This window comes from Balaenoptera physalus (genome assembly GCF_965194825.1).
Source record: "Balaenoptera physalus genome assembly, chromosome: 5".
In the NCBI taxonomy this organism is placed as follows: Eukaryota; Metazoa; Chordata; class Mammalia; order Artiodactyla; family Balaenopteridae; genus Balaenoptera; species Balaenoptera physalus.
This window is the reverse complement of record NC_138884.1, coordinates 124133073-124160050: the sequence shown is the minus strand read 5'-3', so window position 1 is coordinate 124160050 and position 26978 is coordinate 124133073. Positions and strand designations below refer to the sequence as shown.

The 26978-nt window shown below is 37.5% G+C and overlaps 1 protein-coding gene across 17 annotated transcripts in view; it reads left to right on the top strand.

The window, feature by feature from the left end:
* CAMK2D (calcium/calmodulin dependent protein kinase II delta) overlaps positions 1-26978 on the top strand; it is a 283772-nt gene that overhangs the window by 66682 nt on the left and 190112 nt on the right. For all 17 annotated transcript variants that reach the window (XM_082462885.1, XM_082462886.1, XM_082462891.1 and 14 more), the window contains one exon: positions 20402-20461. In XM_082462885.1, the coding sequence (XP_082319011.1) occupies positions 20402-20461 (60 nt within the window). The remainder of the gene's footprint in view (positions 1-20401; positions 20462-26978) is intronic.

The following is a 26978-nucleotide window of genomic DNA, read 5'->3' as shown; positions in this document are numbered from 1 at the left end:
ATTTCAGTTGTCATTTAAATCTCAATAGAGGAGTTGATTAAATGGTGGACTAACCAGGTATTAATCTATGATTTTTACCCCTCAGTATGATCACTTGTATCTGTAGCTTGGGATGAACTCAGGATAAAATCTGAGGTCAAATTTTGTTTCTCAGAACAGCCTTGGAGGTTCCTGTGGCTAGTAAATGATCTGTTGGGATTGGCCGTGTCACTCACTATCTTTGCACTGAAAATAGAGTGTATAGTTTATCTCATTTTTCATTTTTAATATAGAAGTATCATTTAGATAGATGGGAGGAAGGAAAAGAAAAGAAGTATAGCTTAAGCTTAAATACAGCTAGCAATAAAACTATTTGCCTCAGTAAATACAGTCAACAGGGAGCTGATACCTGGTCTTCTACTGATGCTTCCTTTAATTTACTGAATAATTACAGAAAAATTATAGGAATTCCTTTTGTGTTTCATTCTCTCTGACTCTTAATTTAGGGTAATGCTCTTTGTGACCTACCTGTCTCATAGGGAGATGGAGAAGATTAATTATACCATGCCGGCCAGTTGCCCAGCACTGCCCCAGAGAAAGGTGTTCCATAAATCAGACCTATCATTAGGAGGCCTTTCTTTGTCTCAAGTCCCTGTGTAGTATAGTGCCATCTCTCTGTATCCTAATGGGAGGTCACCTACATTCAGGCCAAGGACAGGCTTTCCCATGACACAGAGAACATTTTTTTCTTCTAGTTCTGTGTGACTGGGCAGATTTCCGCCTCTGCACACCTCCGTGTCCTCATTTGTGAAAACAGCAGTCCACGGTCCCATAATTCCTAAAGGGAACTTACCCTAGAGTAGCTCTGATTTTGTTCTTTTGTTTCTCTTGTCTCACCCAGCTTCTTGAACCTATTAAACTATTTTTTTTTTTTAAGCTCATGTGCTATTAAAGAGCTGTGGCAGACACTAGGATAGGCCATCAGATTCCCCTCGGAGGAAGGCCTTGCTGGGCGGAGGTGGGGCAGGCATCAGCAGAGCCTCCAGTGGCCAGGGTCAGCCTCAGCTGCAGAGCTGGTCTCCCAGGTCCAGCGGGTCGAGGCCTTGTTGGACTTGCATAACAGTTCAGTGTCTCACTCTGCCTGATCTTCCCCTTGCTTTTATAAGTATTGATCTCTATAAGTATCTTCTGCTTCCATTTCCACAGAACCTGGTCAGTGAGAAGAACTTAAACATTATCTGAAAACAGGACTAGTAGAAGGGAATTCCTCAAGTTGCAAATGAATGGACTTCTTAATAATGAGCTTGTGTCATATTCTGTAATTTATTAATTTGAAAATAATATTTTCAGATTAAAACGAAGCATACCCAAGAAGGAAAAGTTCAGTCACTATTAGGTTTGTGATAGAGTTTTCATATAGGTTAATTGTTAGGATTTTTTTCATTGGGCATGAATGAAGCCTTTGACAGGTTAAGTTCTTAGTTCTATTAGTGGCATTGGTAGTAAGTTGTTTTTAAATCACCATTCTTTATCCCTAAATACATCTTCCTTAACCTTTTTGTATAATTAACTTTTATCAGTCTTTGCAAAGAAACACACACCAAATATTGTATCTTTTTCCAGTATGCGTTAGAGATATATAAAGCGTTCTTTAGCTTATCTTCAGATACATCATTTTGAGTGTAACTGAGGCCTTCCTTCCGTTTCCTCCTTTCTTCCTTCTCTCTTCTTTCCTAAGTGGTTTGGATATTATTATCTTTGTCTTAAAGAACCAGTGAGTCAGACAGCTACTATGAAGTTGATCTCATTATAAAGAATGTATGCTGGGGCGTTTCTAAGAAATTCAATTTTACATTGCAATGGGGAGTTGATGTTTCCTTGCTTGTGCTTTAGTTTCAAATTTGTATTGAGAGATTTGCCTTAAATTTTTTTTTTTTTCATGCTTTGAAATGAGAGTTGTTAAAACTCAATGTAACTTTTAAAAAACTTGATTTCTCCCTAGCTGTGGTTAAGGGATATGACTTAGTATTTCTGTTTTCTTTCATGTGTTATTGTTGATTTTTTAACTTAGAGCAGAAAAGCAGAGACTGAGGAATATATCACTAGTCTGTATGGCAGACATGTAGAGAAGAGTTAAAAGAAGAGGGGCTTGGGAGAAGCAAGCATTTAAAAGACAATGGCATAGCACAGGGAGATCAGCTCGGTGCTTTGTGACCACCTAGAGGGGTGGGATGGGGGGGGTGGGATAGGGAGAGTGGGAGGGAGGGAGACGCAAGAGGGAGGCTTTCTTATTCAGATGGTTTTGTCTTGTCTGACTCTTAAGCAGCCTCTGGATTGATTGACCAGGTTATTCTCATATCTCTGTGGCCACCTGGAGAAAGAAATAAGCCAAGTTCTATCAGAAGCAGTCTCCATTCTTTTTTTACTCCTACTTTCATGTTTTTTCCTATATGTTTTTTCCCTGTTTATTCACGAATTCATTTAGTAAATTTTTATTGCTTACTTGCTATGTGCCAGACACTCTCTTAGGTGTAGGGTATAAAATGGTGAACAAAAATCAGGAAATCTGCTGTACTGGACCTTACAGTTTATTGCAGAGATAGATCATTAAAAAAAAAACAAAACTCTTACAACTAAATGAAAAAATCGCAAGTGCGGCACGTAACTATGAAGTCGAATCTTTGCTATGTGTGAGCAAGAATAGGGGATTTCAGCATGTTAGAAATGGCTTCCTTGAAGAGAAAAATACTTGTTTTAGAATGTGGAGAATAAGTAGATTTAAATCGAAGAGAGGTGGAATGAGTATTCCAGCAGAGGGGACACATGCACAGAGATTCTGAGGCAGGAGAATTCATGGCATACTTGAGGAACAGAGAAGCCAAGCCAGTGTGGCTGGAGCAGTGTGCATAGGGACGTGGAGGAAAGTAAGTAATGGAGGGAAAAAGGGGAGGAGTCAGTGAACTGGGGGTCCTGATGGTTGGAAAAGGTTACCTGGAAAGTGTTGAGTGAACAGTTTGGAAAGTGAGCAGTTTGGTGGTTGGAGATCAGGATGTTTACCTTCCTGCTTCTGGGGGAGGATGACCAAGTATCAGGGAATGACTGCTCGAGGGGTGACTGAACTGGAATGGAGGTGAAGATCACTGGGGATGAAGAGGTCAAGGAACTGAGAGGCTGTGACCAGTTATCCTTGTGTGTGTGGAAGTAGCCCAACGTGTTGTGTTGGCAGGCTTTGGGTGAAGTAGAAGACCGGCTAGATGCCGAGTCTTTAATAAATAAAGTAGACTGAATGGTTGGGGTGGAGGGAACCGCTTAATCCAAATAACCATTTCATAAGATTTGAATGGTTTGTGTGATAGAGATAGCCTGGAGTTTGAGTGATATTTTCCCCACATTTTCATTATATTTTGGCCAATATATAGATATATCAAAATCACAGCTAAAGGAGTTTCCCCATTTGGGTTGTAAATTCCAAGATGACGGAAATTGTGTCTGTATAGATCTGTATAGATCTTCTTGTATTACCAAAAGGCAAATGGTAGACATCAATGAATAAAGCATGGTGATAAATTATGAATGAAGTAAATATAACACAGCTGTTTTGGATGGAAGATTTCATTGTTTTTCTTTTCACAAAAGCCTGCACATTTTATGAACTTTCACATGGCTACCTGTGTGACTCTGTGCCTACAGTTACCTTTGCATGTACATTTACATAGCAGGCTCATGTTTTTTTCTTTCAGAAGTGAATTTTTTAATCAGAATAATTAATTTTCCTCTGATTCTATGAGAACTTTACCATTGATGCAGATATTCTGAGGAGCCAATTAGTCACATCATTTTAAAAGAGATTGCATAGAGGGGCACACTTTGGTATGACTGGGATATATTTTGTCTGGAAGGGATAGTCCCTCTCCCCAAATTCAAGTTTGTCAGCTTTTATCATTCATCTAGCCAGCCAGTCGGCCACCTCTCTGTACCAAGCAGTTGCTTGAGGGACTCAATTGCTTGAGTCTACAGAAGTCTATAAACTATGATTTTAAAGTCAAAAGGAGTATGTTATGTATATGCAAAGGAAAAGACTAGCAAGACCTGCATCAAAATGTAAATAATGGTGTATCTGGGTAGTGGAGTTTTTGTTTGTTTGTTTTTTATTTTGGCCACGCTGCACGGCCTGTGGGATCTCAGTTCCCCGACCAGGGATTGAACCCAGGCCACAGCAGTGCAAGCACTGAATCCTCACCACTAGACCACCAGGGAGCTCCCTGGGTAGTGGAGTTTTAAATGATATTTATTTCTTTTAACTGAAATGTGGTATGTGTGTATATATAAAATGTGTGTGTGTATATGTGTGTATGTGTGTATATATATATATATATATATATATATATACATATATTTTTTTCTAGTTAGAATCTATCATTTTTATAAGATTTTCTAGAAAAATAATATTGGAGTAAAAGGAACAAGGATGGAGACAAACAAGGCCGGAATAATTAGGCTATGTGAAAAGGAGAAAAGGTTTATTGTGTAGGAGATAGGTGAGTTGTCAAGGGTGGAATATGCAGGGTGTACTATCACCACGTACTCGATTCTACTGCAAGCAGCGGATGCAGGATGCTCTCTTCAGTGGCCTCCGGTCACAGTCCCACACTTCCAGGTCACTTGGCAGAATTCCTAGAGTCTCAAGTTTTAAAGGAGCAAATAGTATGGGCTTCTCCCTAGTGCCTCTGGCGTTTTATTCCCTGGGGAAGAGGTAGCCGTTGATTTCTTTTAACTGTGATGCAGAAAACTCCAATAAGCTCCTAGGGCTTCCCCTGCCCCCTTTACAGCTGTTAGGGAGCCATGTTTTGATTCTGATAATACCTGTGGATTAACACAAATCAGAAATTGTTTTCAGTGTCACTCTATCTACAGCAGCTGGGCAGTGGGTCTGTTCATTTCACGTGGGAGTGGATGTTAACTTCACATGTCGGTCCAGGACAGGTTTTTGCCTGACAGCTTTAAAGTTTACCACATAGAGGCAAACGTTTTCCTCTTTCAGAGTTTAGAAGGCACCAGAGTCAATTTAGGTGGCATTTAATATGCCTCCTTGTAAACTGTGGGCCTTGGGCCAGGCAGGGTTGCAAAGAGCTCTTGCTTTAGAGCTGGCCCAGTTTGTAATGCCATGCCAATGCCAAACACATGTTCTAAATGATGCAGCACTTACCTGAGACAGAGCATTCTAGGTAAAAGATAAATATTCATTCCCAATGAATGACGAAGGATGACATCTAGAATGACGATGAATTAAGAATACCACTCTCTTAAGTCCAAGGAACTCTGTCCTGCATTTCATATGCATTATACTTTCAGGATCAGAAAGAATAAGATGACACACTTTTAAAGTGTAAGTTATTTAGAAAAATTTTAGGTGATTGGAAAGGACAAATGAAATGCTCTCATGTAATGAGAACCTAGACTGTTTTTCATAGCTCTGCTTTCAAAGGAAATTGAACATGGAACTCTGAAAGCAGAGGAATGGGATGTGAAGGAAATAATATTCAGTAAATCCAAGTTCTAGGTGGTTACAGATTTGTTAAAGAAAATATATCTAATCTATGACTGTTACATTAAAATATAGTAATTAGATCATTTGCACCCCACTGACACTACCCTTCCCAGCTCCCTCAAACCCACTGTACCTATTCACCTCTGCCCTAGATGAAGTCTTGGTCAGATTTCAGAGCTTTGCAGTTCCTTTTAGTCACAAGAACAGTCTCGTTTCTCAGAAATGTAAAAGTCCTGACCAGTGTAATATTATTTAAAACTTCTCCCCTCTCCCAAGTCAAGCTTGTTTCAGGTTCGAGAGCTTCCATGGCGCATGGAAGGGGTGTGATACCCAACACTTTTTGTCACCCCCCTTCCTCTCCCACTCACTGGCCCTCCAGAACAGAGCTGTAAGGATCTGTGCAAGTCTGATTCCAGTGGTACCGTTGTAATCTGCACTGCTGCCATCTGATGGATGCATGATTGCTGACTCTCCCTCACGGGGCATCTTTGTGGGTTTTTGGACAGTTCCTCCTAGGGACCTCTGGCGGTAGTTATGCTGTTGATGACCGTGCTTCCCCTGGCCGGCTGTTTTTAACTGCCTTTCCTGCTCCTGGGCTTCTGGCCTTCCACCCGTGTTGGGATCACATTGCCTCCCCAGGTGGGCCTCTTGGGGATTGCCTCTTGTAAGACAGTCAGTCCCTCCTGTGGGCCCACAATCAGTTTTCAGAGAAACATGCATCTTTGTCTGCCATAGGTGGAAGTATGGCCTGATCACAAAGCACTCCTTTAGCCAGCCACAGTTTTATGCCTTGAGAGTTAGGTTTAACATAAGTAGCTGTTCTTATATTTCTCAAAATCAAGGGATGCACCTCTTCCAGTATTTCTCTGAGTCACCCTGAATTTGGTACCCTTGGGTAAGCTCCATTCCAGCGTTGGGTAGGAGGGGATGCAGGGTGTTCTGACGATTCTTTCCAGAGCAGTTCTCCCTGGTGGTCTCATTACCTGCTCTGATACAGCTGGAAATGAGCAATGGGTTCATGACAGAGATTGGCTTCAACTGAAGTTGAAGTTGGGAAGTACTGAATATATGGTTTTAGCACCCTGTACCTGACAATTGTTTTGTTTTTAGCTTTCAGGATTTCAGCTAAAACTGAGACAATTTCATTTTAATATCTTGTTTCAGTAGTGGTTTTTCTATCTCATTTAGGTGGCTACATTAAACCTCATATTTATGCAGGTAGGAAATAAAAGCATCCGTAAAATTCAGTAAACTAGGAATATATGATTAAAATATGTAGAGACAAGAATTTTAGGTGTCTTGAATTTTTTAACTTGGGGAGTACACTTTAATAAATGATGGTTTCACTTTCCTTCTCCAATTCAAAGGCTATTGTTATTACTAAAACCAATAATTTCTAGTTTAATTACTGTTGACAGTTCATGAGTAGCTAGACTATAAGCTACTTTGCCTTAAAAACATCATTCAGTGTCCTGTCTCTGCTTAATAGAAATGCTTAATAATATGTTAATAAAATATGTTGATAAAATGCTTAATAATATGTTAATAATAAATATGTCTGACATAGGAGTTTTTTCCCCTTAACTATAAAAATAAGTTATCTCAAATCTGTAGTATTCTCATAGGATAGAAAGGAATGAGTATAGTTTTTCACATATATAAATTTGCTGTTTTTTGCCCGTATTCCTGGCAGAGCCTCTACTGAAAGCCATTTTTTCCCCCTGATTTTCAACTTGGTGATCTTTTTTCTGTGGTTTGTCATGCACAACCGATGTAATATAAGATGTGTATGGCTATTTAATGACTAGTTTTAATAATATAAATGAGTTTCTATTTACTTAAAGAGGAAAGTTAATACACATTTTGTGTGGTATTTTAAGTTTAGAATTTAAGCAGTAATTTATCTTTCCCTTTTTTTCGTAAGAATAATAAAGAGTATGGAACCAGGTTTAATAGGGCCTGAAGCTTATGCAATTTGGGACATTCTCTAAGGAAAAGAAAACAAAATTATAAATACAGAATTAAACTCAAAATATATATTTAGAATGAAAATAGTCACAAGAAATTGTTTTTTAGCTGACCGATAATGCAAAGCACAACAAAGTCCAGAAAAATAGCAAAAATAAACCTTGCTCTTTCTTCTCTGTGCACATACTTGCAGGGTGAACTGTAGTACAAGTTTATATCATGATGCAGCTCTGGGGTGTCCCGTCATCCCATGGCAGGCTGGGACGCGGACATATTCCTGGAAGCGTCCCTACACTGGGATGACTAGCAATAACATAATTATACCCAGAAGTGACTGCAAACCAGGTAAATGTATCATTAAATCCAAACTAAATTGTATCTCTTCAGCTCAACTTCCCCTTAGCTAGATCTCAAAAATGTCCATGCCCACTTCAGTATCACTCAACACAAGGGGAAGTGTGATGGAGGGAATGGAAAGAAATAATGGTTGTAACTGATGGTGTTAAAATATCTTGTTCTGCAAGTTTTATGAAAACACATGATCATGTAGCTAAGATCCTTTCAGTGGCCTGTGCCTCTGAAAGGCCCTGAGGTTTAAGCTTTGTTAGCTTTGCAGTTATCTCTGGGGGAAACTCATTCACAGAAAAATGGATAACCGAATGTTCCAGATGCTTAAAGGAACCATAAAAATCCATGTTTCTTACATTTCTTTCCTACAGTCTTCTAAATTATTATCCAAAGTTATTTTATTTCTATTTTTAATGTTAATATTAAACTACATAAGGAAGAAGTCCTCTGGAAAACTGTATAAATATTTTATACTTTTCATGTTTTGAATAAATTGTGTTCTTAACTATTAGTAGAACATGTTTAAGAATAGCAAAATATGTTTACCACAATAAGAAAAGCTAAAAAGAATAGCAAATCCCTGAAGTAAGTGCTCTCTTGTGTTACTGTGCATCTGCCTGTAAACCATCTAGGCCACTGGAAAAAAATGGTAAAGTGTGGATTGTATATGCTTTGTTTCTCTTCTGGGTCCTTTTAGTCTCTAGGTAGTAAGTTTGAAAGATTTAATGCAACATGTCTCAAGTGATTTAGCTCTATTATGCCTAAACAGGAAATTGGAATTGTGCAGCAAATCCTTCCAAAACAAGTAAAATTACACCTGGGGAGAGTGCTATGGTATAGACCAAATTGTGGAGACTGAGGGCAGAATAACATATTATACAAAATTTATCTCATTGCCTCTTTACAGGAGTATAATTAGAATATTTTTTAAAAATGTGTATGGATTAAATTATTATTATTTTTATTTTAAGATTTTTAAAAATTTATTTATGGCTGCATTGGGTCTTCATTGCTGCGCACGGGCTTTCTCTAGTTGCAACGAGCCGGGGCTATTCTTCGTTGCGGTGCACGGGCTTCTCATTGCTGTGGCTTCTCTTGCTGCGGAGCACAGGCTCAAGGCACACGGGCTTCAGTAGTTGTGGTACGTGGGCTCAGTAGTTGTGGCTCACAGGCTCTAGAGCGCAGGCTCAGTAGTTGTGGCACACGGACTTAGTTGCTCTGCGGCACGTGGGATCTTCCCGGACCACGGATCGAACCCGTGTCCTCTGCTTTGGCAGGCGGATTCTTAACCACTGCGCCACCAGGGAAGTCCTGAATTAAATTATTGATGTACAATTAAAATTATGCTCTTTACAGGAGTGTACTTAGAATATTTTTTTAAAATTTGTATGGATTAAATTATTGATGTACAATTAAATTATTGATGTATAGATACATGGAAATATCTTTAATTCTTAATATGCATTGACTAATACCCTCATAACTTGTTTCTGTAGGGATTTGTTTTTTATTGATATATTAACAATCACTTAAGACATAGTAGTTTAAAATGGTGCTACTGACAGACAGTCACCTGTAGTGTGTGAACTCTGTCTGACACCTTGTGTCCTAAATGTCATCTTGGTAAGTTTTGCTCTCCTCCAGTGGACCAGTCTTGACTGTGGCCTGCTGTGGGGACTTTTCCTGGCTGTCTGCCTGTTCTAGATACCACCCTTTTGTTCCTAGACTTCTGGTTTGCTTCTCCTGGTGGGGTCCTCTGGTGACCCTCGCAATACTAGTTCCATGCCCTAGAACGTGCAGTGTGTGATATCTCCACATCAACAGAGTGGTAGATACACAGGCAGGCAGAGGTACCCCTCGAGAGGGAGACAGCAATGCCATCAGAGGCTGCGAACCTAGGGGGAGATCTGGCTAAGGTCATCAAGTGCTACAAGGGGTGTCAGCAGGGCTTCCTGCCCACTCCCCTTTATCATCCAGAGGAAATGTACACTCCAGCAACAGTCTCATTTTCAGTGCTTTGCGCCCTGTGTCTGTTCTACACAATTAAGTTCCTGCTTCCCCTCCCAAAGGATAACAGCTCAGTTCAAATTCCTCAGCCCATCACCTAGAACTAGTGAGAGGCTTACTAAGAGACTGTCCTAAGACTTCTGTTAGGTCTGAATGGAGTGTTCCCATCTCCTCACTACATTTTTGGTAGCTGTGTAGATATTCTATATAATCAGATATTAAACAAACTTTTATATGAAAGTATTTTGTATAAATTACTGTTTACTATTTGCAATTTTATTTTATTTATTTATTTATTTTAAAAATACATTTATTTTTAAATCTTAATACCTTATAGTTGCTATTTTTAAATTTAAGTTATTTCAGTTTCTTTTTTTTTTTTTTAAAGACAGTGAAATAGAGAGAAAGTCTTTTTATTTATTTATTTATTTATTTATTTATTTATTTATTTATGGCTGTGTTGGGTCTTCGTTTCTGTGCGAGGGCTTTCTCTAGTTGTGGCAAGTGGGGGCCACTCTTCATCGCGGTGCACGGGCCTCTCACTATCGCGGCCTCTCTTGTTGCGGAGCACAGGCTCCAGACGCGCAAGCTCAGTAATTGTGGCTCACGGGCCTAGTTGCTCCTCGGCATGTGGGATCTTCCCAGACCAGGGCTCGAACCCGTGTCCCCTGCATTGGCAGGCAGATTCTCAACCACTGCGCCACCAGGGAAGTCCCTGCAATTTTAAAAGATCTATAACATATTGTATTCTTGTTTAAATTGCTGCTGAACAGGAGCCTTATAAGTTAGGGATTTTGTCTTACATTTGAATAATTTTGTTTAAAGCATTATTTTCATAGATAGAATGTCATGTCTTTGAACGAATACCATTATTGTGGTGGAAGAGGGAAAATATTTCTCCTGTAGGACAGTGTGAGAATGGTGCTATCAGATTTCACTATTCCTTTACAGATCTAGGAAATAGTCTAAATATATTATCTACCAGCTCCGTCTGAAACAATATAATGTGATATATTATTTATCAGAACAGCATTTATTTTGGTTGTGTGAAATGGATTAATGAAAGAATATCGTTAGTTTGTGTGTAACTGGTTAATTTAATTTGTTTAAAAGTTTTACACTTAGGCGAATAAAAAATGTTTCCTGTATTCTTATTTAGTTTTGAGCTATTTAGAGTATACCATAAAATTGAATAACCATGAGTTTTTGTCCATATTTTACTGTATTGATTTTATCTCTTTCTGACCGCTGTTATCAGTGGTTCTCCCACTATTTCAGTTGGCCTGAATAGCATAATCAAATGATTTTATGGAAAATCTATTTTCATAGTATATGAGTTCATGTAAAACGAATAATATTTGATGGAATTAATATACTTTTTAATGTATCTTTTAGGAATCTAGTTCTTTTAAAGTTGGACAGATTTTTAGTAATAATAATGATGATACTGTGATTTATTGATTTCCTACTTTGTTCCAAATACAGTGCTTGATGTTAGATATTTTATGCCCATTTGACAGAAGAATCTTTTGAGAGGTCAGGGAACTTTGGCAACCAGATAGCAACTCTTGTCTGCTCTGCTCTGAAACCTGAGATCTTCCTCTCCCTCCAGGATATTAGTGGGCAGCAGAAGTGATGGGAAGTGACCAATACCTGATGTCAGAAAGAATCTAGGTCAAATACATAGTTTAAAAAATCAATTTTATGGTATGGATTAAACATAGTTCAAAATAAACGGGTAACATGAAAGTATAATATTTAATTATGAATTTTAAAAACCTTTTGTTAAATGAATATGACAGCTTTAAATCCATATACATCATGCTCAGGTTTTATAATGAAGTGAGCCTTTAAATAGTTCCTTTTAACTTACAATGTGGTTTTAAATATGACCTACTTAAGTGGACAGAATTTATATTCCTACCAGAGGAAGGCCTCATTTAGCTAGAAGTAATTTCTCTAACAAGAAAAATGTATTCAGAATGTAATCCCAAGACCTCCAGGAATACGACTTCTATCTAAGTATCCATATTATTTTAGGGCTCCAGAATCCATATACTAAAGATTGTACCTTTTATTCAGAGAAGATCTCTTCAGGTACTCACTGCCAGGTTATTTGTGGTGGTTTTATATTTTTATATCCCTGTTGGAGAAACTCAAAGCAATAAGAGATGGCAGCAAAAAAGTGTGAAGAAATAGAAAAGGTATAATAAACAGATGCAGCAATACAAAACGTGCAGTCGCTTATATCCGTGTTGTTGAATCTTCCCTCTTCTGAGAATGGATAACCAGCCAGGTTTGGTTTTAGACGGGGAACAGGAGAGTCTCTTACTTGAGACTGTGGTTGCTTAGAAACCGAACAAATGTGAAAAAAGGTTGAGAATCAAGTTGGGCTGGTTGTAGTGCAGAAGAGAGAGAAGCAGGATTCACATAGGTAGATCTGAGGCATTGACCTCAAACTGGAGCATTGGGCCAGGGAAGAACCAAGGAGATGGGAGCAGGGAAGGCAGCAGCTTAAGCTGGGAAGCCCAAAGGCCAGCAGAACAAAAAGTAATGATGGAATTGGATTTTAAACTTTCCATTTTTATGGGCCTCAGAGGTGACTCCTCCATAATTTCTATATAAGATGATTTTAGGGGTGGAGATGTTTGTAGGAAGGGGGAGCTAGAAGAGTTAAACCCTCTTGGGTGTAGCAAACCCATGTCTTCCTTAGGCTGTATGTTTACACGTTTGTGTGAATGTGCGTGTGCCTGTGTGTGTGTGTGTTGTTGTGGAGGGAGAGGTGATAAGTGACCAATTATGACGGAAGGCCAAACTCCTCCCCTGCCCAAACCATCTGTCGGCATTGCCTGTGCTGGCAAGGTCATTCCACACGCGGGGACGGGGGCAGATTGGGACACAGGGCAGCGACCTGTGGGCTTTCACACCTCAGCAGCCTCTGAGGGCTTCACTGAAATACTGCAGAGTAATAATGAAAGCTAATAATGATGACCCTATGATGTCAAAAACATTAAATTATATGTCATCTATGTAAGAAAGCAATGACTATTAGATCGCGCCCCCTAACACACACACACTCAAGAGGTTAACATTTTAAAGCTTTATCACTTGCGGGGGTAGTTACTTTTAAAATTTACTTACTGATAAAAACTCATTCCCTGAGGCTGCCAGATAAATAAGTTGTTGCTTTACGTAGCTTTAATGATACTCTTATTGCTTTTCGAAGGTGATTCAAGGCTAGCACTTTAATTTCACTTGTGATCAGAGTTATTTGGCATAAAGATTAAAATTTGACTTGGAACAGGAGTGAAGGATTTATTTTATTAGGTCCAAATTCACATTTTTTACCTCACTTGAAATAAAATATCTGATTAAGTATCGAAAAGTACCTTAAAGCTGGGAAGAAATAACATTTTCTCAAAATTCTCAGAAACTTTTTTAAAATCCAGAGTTCTCTGTACTGGGTAATACTATTCCCCACTGATTCTTTTTCAAAACTGAACAATAATATATTTTCCTTAAGGCATTTTTATACGGTAAGTCTTCAACCATATATTGCTAACAGCATGTACCTTGTCAGGCCTGACAAGATTGCAGCTTGATGGGTTATACTTTTATTCATATAACATTGTGGACTTGAGCTTCAAAGGAAGAATAAAGCCAAACTATTGTAGGTTGAGTACTTTAATAAATATTAAATGATAAATGAAGCTGGTTCTACACTAGCTGTAGGGTGTGTGGATAATAAAAGAAAATCTTCAAATGGTGATACACAGTATTATGGATGTCTTTCTTGCCTTTTGTAATCTATCTTTGCCTCTTACCATTGTAGTTGTAAGTGCTGGGAACGATGAGGTAGGGTGTATGATTTTTTTTTGCCCACTGAATTAAAAGTAGAGGAAATTTTAAATGTAAAACTAATTTTTCTCTTTAGCAGGATAAATACAGAAGTGCGCTTTGGTAATAATAGGCACTTCATCACTCCTCCTCACCTACCTACTCCCTCCAAAGTCGTGAACTTAATGTTGAATGTGAAGCACACCAGGCAATATGCATTTCCATTTAATGAAAACTTTAGTTCTGTCATCATGTTTGAGATGTCACAACATGCCCTGATGGAAGAGTGCAGAATGCCTTATGTTTCATAGGAGATCACTAAGTGATGCGATTGTATGGAAGAAAAAGTAAGTGAAGCTGGGTATCAGAGAGAAGCTCTTGAAAACCCCAGTCCTCGTAGTCAGATGCGGTACACACCCTCTGAGATAGCCCTGATGGTCCTTGCTTCCTGCTATTCCTGCCCTTCTATAATTACTTCCCCTTAAAAGTGGGCCAGCTTAGTGACTTGCTTCTAACCAAGCACATATGGCAAGTGTGATATCCGTCACTTCCTGGGGTTAGTCTAGATGAGATAGGGCCTTCGCTTTTGCTAGCAGACTCTTTCCCTTGTTGGCTTTGATGAAGCAAGTTTCCATGTTGGCATATGGCAAGGAAGTGAGGGCAGCCAGCGGCCAGCCAGGAGCTAAGACCCTCAGCTCAACAACACTTGAGGAACTAAATGCTGCCTCCAACTATGTGGGCTCAGAAGCAGATCCTTCCCAGTTAAGACTTTCGATGAGACCCCAGCCCTGGCTGACACCTTCACTGCAGCCTTGTGAGAGACCCTAAAGCAAAGGTCTCAGTTAAAATATGCCCAGGTTCCTGACACACAGAAAACGCAAGATTAAAAATACGTACTGTTTTAAGCTTCTAAGTTTGTAGTAATTTTTAATATAGTGATAGAAAACTAATACTTAGGTCTATTAGTTAGCTAGAGGCTGTCATAACAAAGTACCACAGATGAGGTGGCTTGAATGACAGAAATTTATTTTCTCATATTATGGAGGCTAGAAATCTAAGATCAGGTGTTGGCAGGGTTGGTTTCTTCTGAGGCCTCTCTGTTGGCTTGTAGATGGCCGTCTTCTCCCTGTGTCTTCACATGGTCTTCCCACTTGGCATGTCAGTGTCCTAAACTCTTTAACTCTGTTTCTTTTAAGGACACCAGTCGTATGGCATCAGGGCCTACCTTAATGACCTCAATCTAACTTAATTACCCCCTTTAAAGACCCTATCTCCAAATACAGTCTCATTCTGGGGTACTGGGGGTTAGTTCAGCATATGAGTTTTACAGGGACACAGTCAGTCCATAAGAATAAGCTATATAAAATTCTATAATTATGTTTATCTCTTTAGCTAAGACACTATACCACTCACTTATTGTCCAAAGGTCTTTTGCTACCTTATTTTTCTTTATTTTCACATGATTATATATGTATTAGATGATGTATAGCTCACATGGTTTAGCATATATATTTGCATTTTCCTGTCTCCATAACAAAATTATAATTCCTATAAGCATGTATTTTTCATATGCTTTACATAGGCTACTTTACAGTATTTAAGATGGTGTTAGATACATTTTCAAAATCTGGTTTAACATTTTGTGTTTATTTGTATATTTCTAAATAACAATATTCTAGAAGTCGCTTGTCTTAAGAATGAAGACTGTTGGCAGGGCAGGAATAAAGACGTAGACATAGAGAATGGACTGGAGGACGGGGAGGGGAAACTGGAAGCTGGGGCGAAGTGAGAGTAGCATCGACATATATACACTACCGAATGTAAAATAGCTAGCTAGTGGGAAGCAGCCACATAGCACAGGGAGATCAGCTTGGTGGTTTGCGATGACCTAGAGGGGTGGGTTAGGGAGGGTGGGAGGGAGGCTCAAGAGGGAGGGGATATGGGGACATATGTATGCATATGGCTGATTCACTTTGTTGTACAACAGAAACTGACACAGTATTGTGAAGCAATTATACTCCAATAAAGATCTATTTTAAAAAATAAAAATAAAAAAGATTTCAAAAAAAAAAGAATAAGCTTTGGGGATCCCAGAGGGAGTAAGACACAGGACCCACCCCTAAAGAATTCACGCCCTCATGAGGAAGCTATAAGGGCTTTCCTTCCATGAAATTTGAGGTCATTCCAAAATATTTTGCAGACTGTGGAAGGAAAGGGTCTGACTCTCAGTGATTTAACAAACATGGATACCATTAAAATATTTGACTTCTTAAAAAAAAAAAAAAAAAGAATGAAGACTGTTAAAAAGACAGGGGATTTGAAGAATTTCTATTTATTTGAAGTGCTTGTAGTTCTAGACGGTAAGGCCAGAGAATATCTGTCTTTATATTTGGTAATCCAGGTATAATGGATATACTATCCAATGCTATGCTGATTCTTTAAAACACTATTTCTTTTTGAGCTATCTATAACACTATATATGTTTAAAATATTTTCCTAAATTGTCAAAAAAATAAGTATTATTATGAAATAGTTCTTTATAATGTATACCAGTGGTTCTCAAAGTGTGGCCCACAGACCCAGGAGTCCCCAAAACCCTCTTAGGGGATCTACAAGGTCAAAACTATTTTCATAATAAAACTAAGACATTATCTGCCCTTTTTTTGGTATGTGTTGACATTTATACATATTACGCAAAAGAAATAGTTCATAAAATTGCCGAGGCCTTTGCATGAATCAAGATAGTGACATCAAACTATACTATTGGACTCTATTTTTCAACAACATGCACTCATAGACCAAAAAAAAAAAACTCATTTCACTTAAAATTGTACTTAATGAACCAATTAAAATTATTACTGTTATTAAATCTTGACCTTCCATCACACATCTCTGGAACATTCTGCATGACTCAGTGGGAAGAATGCATAAAGCACCTCTATTCCATATTAAAGTACAATGATTATCTCAAGGAAAAACACCTGCACAGTTGTTTGATTTGGGAGCTGAATTAGCTGTTTTTTCATGGAACACCATTTTTATTTGAAATAACAACTGAACAGCTAGCTATGATTATTCAGATTTAGGTTTTCGACAGACATTTTCTCAAAAAATGAACAAAGTGAGCCTATCGCTTCAAGGAAGACAATGGATAGCATTTATTGCCAATAACACAGTTCAAGCTTTCAAACAAAAATTAGAATTTTGGAAAACTTGTATCTGCCCGTGAGAACTACACTCGTTCCCAAATTTAAAGAATTTTCTGACGAGATTAATGGTGATATTAACAGTTGTTACTTTTCTGATAGTGTGTAATGAAATGTGTCAGCAAAAACTATATAACATACTGAACCAATATTTTCCAGATGACCACTGCATCATATTTTTAAATTATGCCTGAGTAAAAGACTCAAAGTGCAAGAAAGAACAATGAATTTTAATGTAGCAGGGTAAAATTTTATTACATTGGACAATATACAGTGTTGAAAATAAATTTGATTTAAAGTTTATAACTTCATTGTTATGATTCATAAAGTTTATTGATAAGGTTTCAGGTTTCACATTGCAACTAACCTTTAAGAAACTACCATTCATGGAGTTTTGGTATAATATTAAGGAATAACATCCACAATTATCTGAAAAAGCTATTACGACACTTCTTCTTTGTCCAGCTATATAACCTTGTGAGTCAGATTCTCTTCATACACACAACATATTGCAGCATATTGAATATAGAAGCAAACACGAGAATACAGCTGTTGTCCATTAAGCCAGACATCAAAGAGATTGGAAAAATTTAACAGTGCCACTCTTCTCACTTTTTTTGGAGGGGAGAGGGGAATATAGTATTTTTCATGAAAACTATGTTACTGTGTTGGAGTTGGAAAACCAGCATTTTGCTACCATCATAGTAAAGACTGGTTCAGGCAAGAATCATCACTGATGCTAAATCTAGGGGGAAATTTTTATGAAGAGCAAGATGTTTTCATGGTCTTAAAATGTCTTCCCACATACTTGTTAGTTATAAAGGAAAATTAAAAAGATAATTATTTAGCAAAGAAATTCAACAGCACCTTGACCTGTGATCCAAGTTATCATCGCTTTTGAGGAGCAGTTGGACAATGTGTATCTCCAGATGTGATAGCCTGAGAAGGATAATGTTCTAGCTGAGAACACATAGCTGAGAACACATGTTGCAGCTGCAAACACATAGCCTCAGTCAAATCATGAGTAAACATTTGGCAAAACCAAAATGAGAAATATTCTCTTTAAAAAATAGACATGATGGTATTCTTCAAGAATGTCAGGTCATTAAAAGACAAAGGGAAACTGTGGAAATATTCCAGATTAAAGGAGCTAAAGAGAGATGACAACTAAATGCTGTATCTGACCCTAGACTGGATCCTGCATTAAAAGGAGAAAAATGCTATAAAGGACATCATTGGGTTAAATTGAGAAAATTGGAGTGTGGATGGTAAATTATTGTCTTAATGTTAAATTTGCTGAAGTTGATAACTACTATGATTGTAAGAGAATATCACAATTCTTAGTAATACACACTGAAATTTTAGGGGTAAAGGACCTTGATGTTTATAACTTACCTTCAACTGGTTCATTAAAAATTATTTTAGGTATAAATATAAACATTTATATCTATATATACATGTGTGTCAATTAGATAAATATATGTATACATATACACGAACATATACAGGGCGGGAGAGAGTGTAAATGATGTAAAAAATGGGTAAAATGTTAATAATGTGTCTGAATAAACAGTACATGGGTGTTTTTTGTACTATGCTTTTTTAAAATTAATTTTTATTTGAGTATAGTTGCTTTACAATGTTGTATTAGTTTCTACTGTACAGCAAAATGAATCAGTTATATATATATATATATATATATATATATATATATATATAATGTCACCTCTTTTATGGATTTCCTTCCCATTTAGGTCACCACAATGCATTAAGTAGTTCCCTGTGCTATACAGTATGTTCTCATTAGTTACCTATTTTATACATAGTATCAATAATGTATATGTGTCAATCCCAATCTTCCAATTCCTCCCCCCCCCCTTGGTATCCATACATTTGTTCTCTACGTCTGTGTCTCTATTTCTGCTTTGCAAATAAGATCATCTATACCATTTTTCTAGGTTCCACATATATGCGTTAATAGATGATATTTGTTTTTCTCTGTCTGACTTCACTCTGTATGACACTCTGTACACTCTGTATGACACTCTCTAGGTACATCCACATCTCTACAAATGACCCAATTTCATTCCTTTTTACGGCTGAGTAATATTCCATTGCATATATGTGCCACATCTTTATCCATTCCTCTGTTGATGAACATTTAGGTTGCTTCCATGTCCTGGCTATTGTAAATAGTGCTGCAATGAATATTGGGGTGCATGTTGTACTATTCTTATTTAAATTTTCTGTAAGTTTCAGTTTTTTCCAAATAAAAGTTTAAAAGTTAAATGCAGTCACTTATGTTAATGTAATGGGTTCATTATTGTTTTTAAGTGAATTTATGAATATATGTTTAAAGTTTGCCTCAATTTTATTTCTAATAAAATAAACATTAATAGAGCTAATCTACATAAACAAAAGCTTCGGGGGGGTCCTTGATAATTTTTAAGAGTGTTAAGGGGTCCTGAGACCACAGAGTTTGAGGACCGTTGGCATAAACTGTGTGGGTGGTTAGGTAGGTGCCCCCTCATTCTCTTAAGGCTGTTTTATGACAGTAGATAATGAGAGCAGATTTGGTAGATGCCACTTATGAATATTATAATCTTAACCTCTCTCTGCCTTAGTTTTTGTACTTGTAAAGTAGGGATAATAATATTGCCTATCTTAGAGGGCTATTGTAAGGTTTAAATCATTTCCTCTATGAAAAGGCTTTCAATAAGGACCACACTCTACAGCACTGTTCTTATTGGCAACATGTATTTCTGCGGTGTTCTTGCCTCTCTCTGCCATTTATTTTGTCTTTTGGCTAGTGATTTTGGTTATAATTATGTGCATATGAACTACTACAAAGAAACCAAGAAGAGTATCAGATGGTTTTTTAAATGCAAGTTTACCGTAGTCTGTGCCCCTTCAAGGAAATGGTTAGGGAAACAGAGCAGGGTGGAGACGAGCAAGCAGTTTGGTGTTTGGAGAGTTCTTGATATATGGAAAAGCATCATACGTCTAGGAAGTTGGACCAAAAATTGTGGGAAGAGTATTTGATAGAAAATATGACGGGACAGGGAACACTTTGTTGTTAGGGATAAACTGGGATTAACCTTATTTAGCACTGGTTCCATTGGCATTCCATTTGCCAGATAGGTATCCTTTGCTTAAATGTGTATGTCTATATTGGCATATTTAAGTTGTTGTAACAGTATATACCTAAGGTAAGGATAAGAAAGAATACTATTGTTTTGTGCCATTTTTACTGTTTTCCCCAGCAAAAGTCTAAATTCAGCTCTGTTTTATGCCTCATTCTATCAAGCTTCAAGCAAATAAAAAATAATTAGATTGTTGAACTATTGTGTTCAACTAATTCCAAATTCAAATGATGACTTTTAAAAAAAAAGAAACCAAAGGATAAGTAAATGTGAAGGCTTTATGTCATTTTGATATGCTGTTTATTATCGTTTAATCTCTTTTGCTAAATGCTGTGATTTATTTTTCTATTTTTTTTTTTTAATAGATCATCAGAAACTGGAAAGGGAAGCTAGAATCTGCCGTCTTTTGAAGCACCCCAATATTGGTAAGGACATGTTTTCAGTATATTTTAAATATTAACTAAAATTTTACATTATGTAATTTTACCACAATTTAAAAAATATTAATTTAATAAACTAGAATATTTGCAATTAACAAATAAGTTCCTAACTTTTGATCTTGGTTACATTTGTTTCTTCAAAGTTTTTTAAAAGTTTTTCAAAAGATAGCAGTTCTTTCTTACAAACACTTTAAAAATAATATAAGGTATTACTAGTTGAATAGTGCTTTTATGTATCTTTAAGAATTGTTCAGCTGCTGCTACTGAAGTTCAGAGAGACAGAACTTAGGCCATTATATTAGTCACCTAAGTTACTTTTCACCTATCCTGTAAAATGTTTACCTCGTAATCACTGATTCTATTCAAGAAACTAGTAAAATTGTTTTAGAATATTATCCCTCATGAATATAATAGCATGATAATGTTCAAAACTGAAAAATATTGATGAATATAAAACAAATGCAAGAAAGAAACAAAGGAAAGAAGAAGCTATATTCTGTGACAATAGTTTTATTTTCGAAAAATGTTACTGTCCCTGCTCTGTCAGTTCTACTGTCAGCCAAAGTATTTCTGACATGCAAGGTGTGAGAGAGGGAGTAATCATGAAGTAGAATTAGCAAAATCATACACTGAGAAGGTTTATATTTCTCTATTTTTATGTATAGGGCCATTCAGTGTCTATTCCTTCCCTGAAGTTTTTAGTATCCTGCATTTTGTGGGTTACTTAAATAGACACTAACAAGTAAATCTGATTCATTAACAAACTAGCAGCTGTCTAATAAGTGCCTTCTGGTTTAGAGAGAAAACAAAACAACCTCTGAAATGTAAATATACCTTTTTATAAGTATTTTACCCTGATAAAAGTCTATGGCATTTCTTGGTTGGCTGTATTATTTTCCTAGGGCTGTCATAACAAAGTACCACACACTGGGTAGCTTAAATAGAGAAATGTATTTTCTCATAATTCTGGAAACAAGAAGTCTGAGGTCAAGGTGTAGGGAGGGTTGGTTTCTTCTGAGACCTCTCTCCTTGTCTTGTAGGTGGCCATCTTCTCCTTGTGTTTTTACATGGTCTTCCTTCTGTATGATGTCTCTTTTTTAATTTCTTCTTCATGTAAGGGCACTAATCATATTGGATTAGGGTCCATCCTAATGACCTCATTTTAACTTAACTACTCTTTTAAAGACCCTAGCTCCAAATATAGTCCCATGCTGAGGTACTGGGAGTTAGGATTTCAACATGAATTTTGGAGGGACACAATTCAGCCCGTAATATTGACTAAAGAGAAATTATACAGTAATGACCCACTATAGTTCAAAGGGTGCTTTCCTTGCTCAGGTTTAAGATAAAATGCAATTTTAGTTTACTGAACTTGTTATTCTTATGAAGGAGAGTTTTTTTTTTTTTTGCTTGTTCGTTTTGTTTTTAATCAGGATCCTTCTATGAAACTCAATTTTTTAAAAAATAAATTTATTTTATTTTATTTATTTTTGGCCACGTTGGGTCTTCGTTGCTGCGCACGGGCTTTCTCTAGTTGCGGCGAGTGGGGGCTATTCTTTGTTGTAGTGTGCAGGCTTCTCACTGTGGTGGCTTCTCTTGTTGTGGAGCATGGGCTCTAGGTGTGTGGGCTTCAGTAGTTGTGGCTTGCGGGCTCTAGAGCGGAGGCTCAGTAGTTGTGGTGCACAGGCTTAGTTGCTCTGCGGCATGTGGGATCTTCCCGGACCAGGGCTCGAACCCATGTCCCCTGCATTGGCAGGCGGATTCTTGGGAAGCCCTGAAACTCAATTTTTATAGATAATGAAAGTAGTTGCCTCCATTTCCTCTAGCAGACCACAGTTAAACCAAAGAAACCCAAAGTAAGACAAGAATGATTTTCGTTTTGACACCCCATGCAGAATAACCTTCCCAAAAAAGGGGAAGTCGTACACCGGGGAAAGTTCTAAAGTTTTGTGACATCACACCATCAACACACTCTGACACAATGTAGGATTTTTTTTCAGGGCTCCATAGCAGCCAACGTCATAGCTCCTTGGTTGCCTCACTTGAGGTTTTCTTCTCTCTCTCAGGTCGTTTGAACTCTCAGACCCATTTCTAACCACAAGAGAGATTTTTAGTGATCCTATACTTCAGGGTATAAATCACAGATATATTAAACTTCTAAGACACAATCTCAACCATAACGGTGGCAAATTCACTCATATCATTCATTTACTTAACAAATTAATCTTCTGGGAATATAGTGGGGGACTTCCCTGACGGTTAAGATTCCACACTTCCACTGCAGAGTGTGCGGGTTCGATCCCTGGTTGAGGAATTAAGATCCCGCATGGCGCCCGGTGCAGCCAAAAAAAAAAAAAAAAATTGGTTTGTTTTCATAGTATTCTGGGAATATGGTGGGAACACAACAGGCTAATATTCCTGCCCCAATGGAGCTTGCATTGTTGGGGTAGACAGACTATAAACAAAGTATAGGATGTTAGATTGTGATAGTTACTAGGAGAGAAAACAGGGAAAGGAAAAAGGTATGTTGGGGGATTACATTTTAAATAGTTGATCAGTGTAACTTTATTGAGAATGAAACTTGAATGAAAACCTAAAAAACAGGAGGACGCAAGTCATTTGGCTCTCTGGGGAAAAAGAAGCTTTCCAGGCAGAGGGAACAAACTGCCTTTGTAAACAGGCCCTGAGGCAGGAGCTTGCCCAGTGGATTCCACCAAAGCTTTTTTTTTTTTTTTTTCTAATTGGAGAAATGAGGATAAGTCGTTTTTCATTTTATCTTAATCGATGGGTCTTCATGTCATGTAATGTGACAATGTTGTATTTACTCATGTAAAGAAAGATGATGAGACAACAACAACAGTAATGCCATACAGTAGTAAGCAGCTGCAAACAAAGGTGCGCTTCACAGATGGATACCACAGTGGACATCTGTGGGTGAACTGGGACGGGCGTGCAGTGAGCGGAACGTGGCTGTTCCTGTGGAGGTCTTGGTGCTGTTGACACTTCCACAGGGATCACTCGCACTTACTCGCTGCTAGTTCAGATTACGAAGGAAGACAGCATTTGGTCTTGACTTCCCTGAAGTAGATAGTCTGATATCTGAAGAATATAAGACTCTTATCCTCTTCTTCTGTTCTGTTATTTGCTTGGTTTTCTTAAAATCTGTCAGGTTTTAGAACTTCAAGGAAGGAAAGACTATTTTTGTCAATTTTTTCCCCTGTGAAAATTGGCTTGTTACATTTTTATTTTTTTGTGTCTCTCTCAGCACAGAATCGATAATCTGAGAATTTACAGGGAGTAAAAGGTTTCTCCCAAAGAAACATATTAAACCAACTAAAAGTGGTCGTTCACTAAACCACTTTCTTTTCTTCAGTGTTTTTTTTTTTTTTTAATGTTTTTCTGATTTTCAAAGTAATATACACATTTAGTGGAAAATTTGGAAGACACAATCACGTATGAAGAAGAAACTAGAGGGAACAATTTTTAATATTTGTTATAGTCATTTCTGCCTTTTATAATAAATCTATGTATATTGCTAATTTTCAGCATTCTCTTGTGTGCATTTTCATAACTCTTTAGATAAACCATGAAAATATAAATTTTAATTGTCTAACTCAACAAAATTTATTGAGTGTGTAGCCAATGCCAGGCCATGTTCTAGGCTCAACACACTGGTGATGAAGCAGCGATCAAGAGAGACAGTGTTCCTGCTTTTCCCAAGCCTTGCACCCTAGTGTAAGGAGATAGGCCATAAACAAATAAACCATTGTAATAATGTCATAGGGATTGGTTCTGTGCAGATAATTAAAAATAGGGTAATTTGATACCAGGGCATTGGGTGGCTACTGTCAAAGAGAGACAGAATCAGTAAGTAGTTAAAGGCGACAGATAGATTTTATTCAATATTACTGGAGTTGGAGAAAGAGCTGAGCTAAATTATAGTTATAACAAAGACAGCTGGAGATTTTATGGCCAAGGAGCAGAATGAGAGGTCAGTGGGTAGAAAATTATTAAGAGGAGATATCAAAAGTAGGGGGATTCTTTTGAAAATGGCCTAGAATAACAAGATTCTTATTAATGGCACACCAAGAATTTAGATATCAAGGAAGGATGATGAGGAACTTGATCAGATATCAAGGGTGAGCAAAAATCAAGAGTGGGAGGGTGACTTAGCGGGAGTCTTTGCTAAAACTAGCTTCGGCAGTCGAGGACAGGGCCTCAAAGGACAAGACTTAGCTGAAAAGAGGGCTTAAAGGAGCCTCTTTAAAGGTTGGTCAAGGAGAGAGTCTTTGTCACTGCTTTAGAGTGTCTTGTCTGGCACAGTATGTATGCGGAGGTCACACTTAAACTGATATCTAAATGACAGGAAGAAACCGTCCTGGGAAAGCTCAGGGAGGAAGGGTTGCAAGCAGAGGGAGCTTCCCTTGTTAGGGGAGGAGTTGGGGACCAGCGGGTGCCCTGCCCTGGGTGAATGGGAGGAGATGACCTGAGATGAGTCAGAAGGACAGGTAGTAAGTACCTGGTGGTAGGGCTTTGTAAACCGGGTCAGTGTGTTTGGGTTTTAGTCTAAGTGCAGTGGGAAGCCAGTGGAAAGACTTAAGCAAGAGGAGCGTGTCTCAGTCTGATGTGCTCTGTCTGCAGTGTGTGAAATGGGTTGTAGTCACCTGAGCAGAGTCAGAGACCGTAGTGCTCCACCAGTTCATCAGGATCTAGTTTTTATCACCTCCATCTTCTTGGGTAAGAATTGAAATAGCTCCAGGGTGGCACTCTTCTCTGTGTGGGCCACATAGTCTCTGAAAAGCACCATGTATCTTTTGGCTCCACAAATTTGAAAGTGCAGGCAATTTCCTAAGCAGCTCCATCTTTCCTCTGCCTTTGGAGCAGCTAGTCAGACAATTTTGTTTGAACAGACTGGAAGGAGTGTAGCTAACTCTAAACTAACATTATGGTGCTGATGAAATTTGGAGAGAACATCTGACCTCATGCTTCTGTTAATTAGCTTGTTTTGATCATTATGTTCATGTTTTATTTGAATAAAATGGCTTATTTTCTCTTGAGGTATAAACAAATTCATGGTAAATGAGATAGTTTGAGCTGTATGTCAGCATATTTACAAAATAAGGGGAAAATACCTTTAAGGTAGAGAAATAAAATACTTAAGGTAATATCCAAATTGTTGTCAAAATTATTCTGTATTTCCATTGTTTTTGTGCTTGATCTTTAATAAGCATTATTACTGAGGAATTTATTGAAACCTATAGTGGAGCCCAAATAACTAAAAACAGTAAGGAAAAACTAAGAAGACAGGCAAAACACTAAGTTCAACTATAGGAATCTGAAAAGAAGTAGACTGGGGAAAGAAAAGAAAAAATATCAAGAGCTTTGATCTGACGAATTTGATGTCCTAAGTGAGAAAATACCTACTTATAATCCTTTATTTTCAAGATCAATATTTGAGACAGCTTTGCAGTTGGCGGTATGAAAAATTTTGTTACTGGGTTATCTCATTCTCTAAAGACTTGAATTTACAGTTTCTGTAGATGTTGGAAAGAGCAAGATAGTTTTTTGAAAGTTTGCCGAAACCTTTATATTTGTAGAAGATCAGTATCACCTTTTAAGGTAAGCCTTTACTGATAAGGCTTACCTTATCAGAGAGCCAATAGAAGGGCTGTGTGGTCTTTTAAAATCTAGTCTGTATTAGTGCCCCTGGAACCCCTAGTACAATGAGTTAACCTTCCTGAGAGCATATTCTCTTAATGATTACATCCTTTCTACTACCTCTCACAGCTACTACCCTAAACACATAAACACGATCACTCATATGTTATTATAAAGTGCAATAGAAAATTAAAGACGTGGTATTAATGGAAAACTCTATAGACTCAGTGGACCCCACTTTATTCTACTTCTGACACTGGTCTGTTCTGTGAACTGCTGAAGCACATCCCATCTGCTTGCTCATTAACTTCTAGCTGTTTTCGTTGTAAAGCAGAGAAAAATTTGATCACTTTATTTCCTTCTGAGAATTATTAGAGTTAAATAATGCATCGTATCATTTTGGTGAGGAGTTAATAAACTTTGGAAGATATTGAATGTAAATAAACAGCTGAATAAATTATTAGGGGGCATTACTCACCAAGTAGTACCTAACTAATCATTTTTATTTATTTTTTAATTGAGGTATAGTTGATTTACAATATTATGTGTTTCAGGTATACAACATAGTTATTCACTTTTCAAAGGTTATACTCCATTTATAGTTATTCTAAAATATCTGCTATAGTCCCTGTGCTGCACAATATATCACTGTAGCTTATTTATTTTATACATAGTTGTTTTTACCTCTTAAAACCCTACCTCTGTCATGCCCCTTGCCCCTCCCCACCCTGTACTGGTACCCACTAGTTTGTTTTCTATATCTGTGAGTCTGTGTCTATTTTGCTGTATTCACTAGTTTGTTTTATTTTTTAATTTCATATATAAGTGATTTTATACAGTTAAT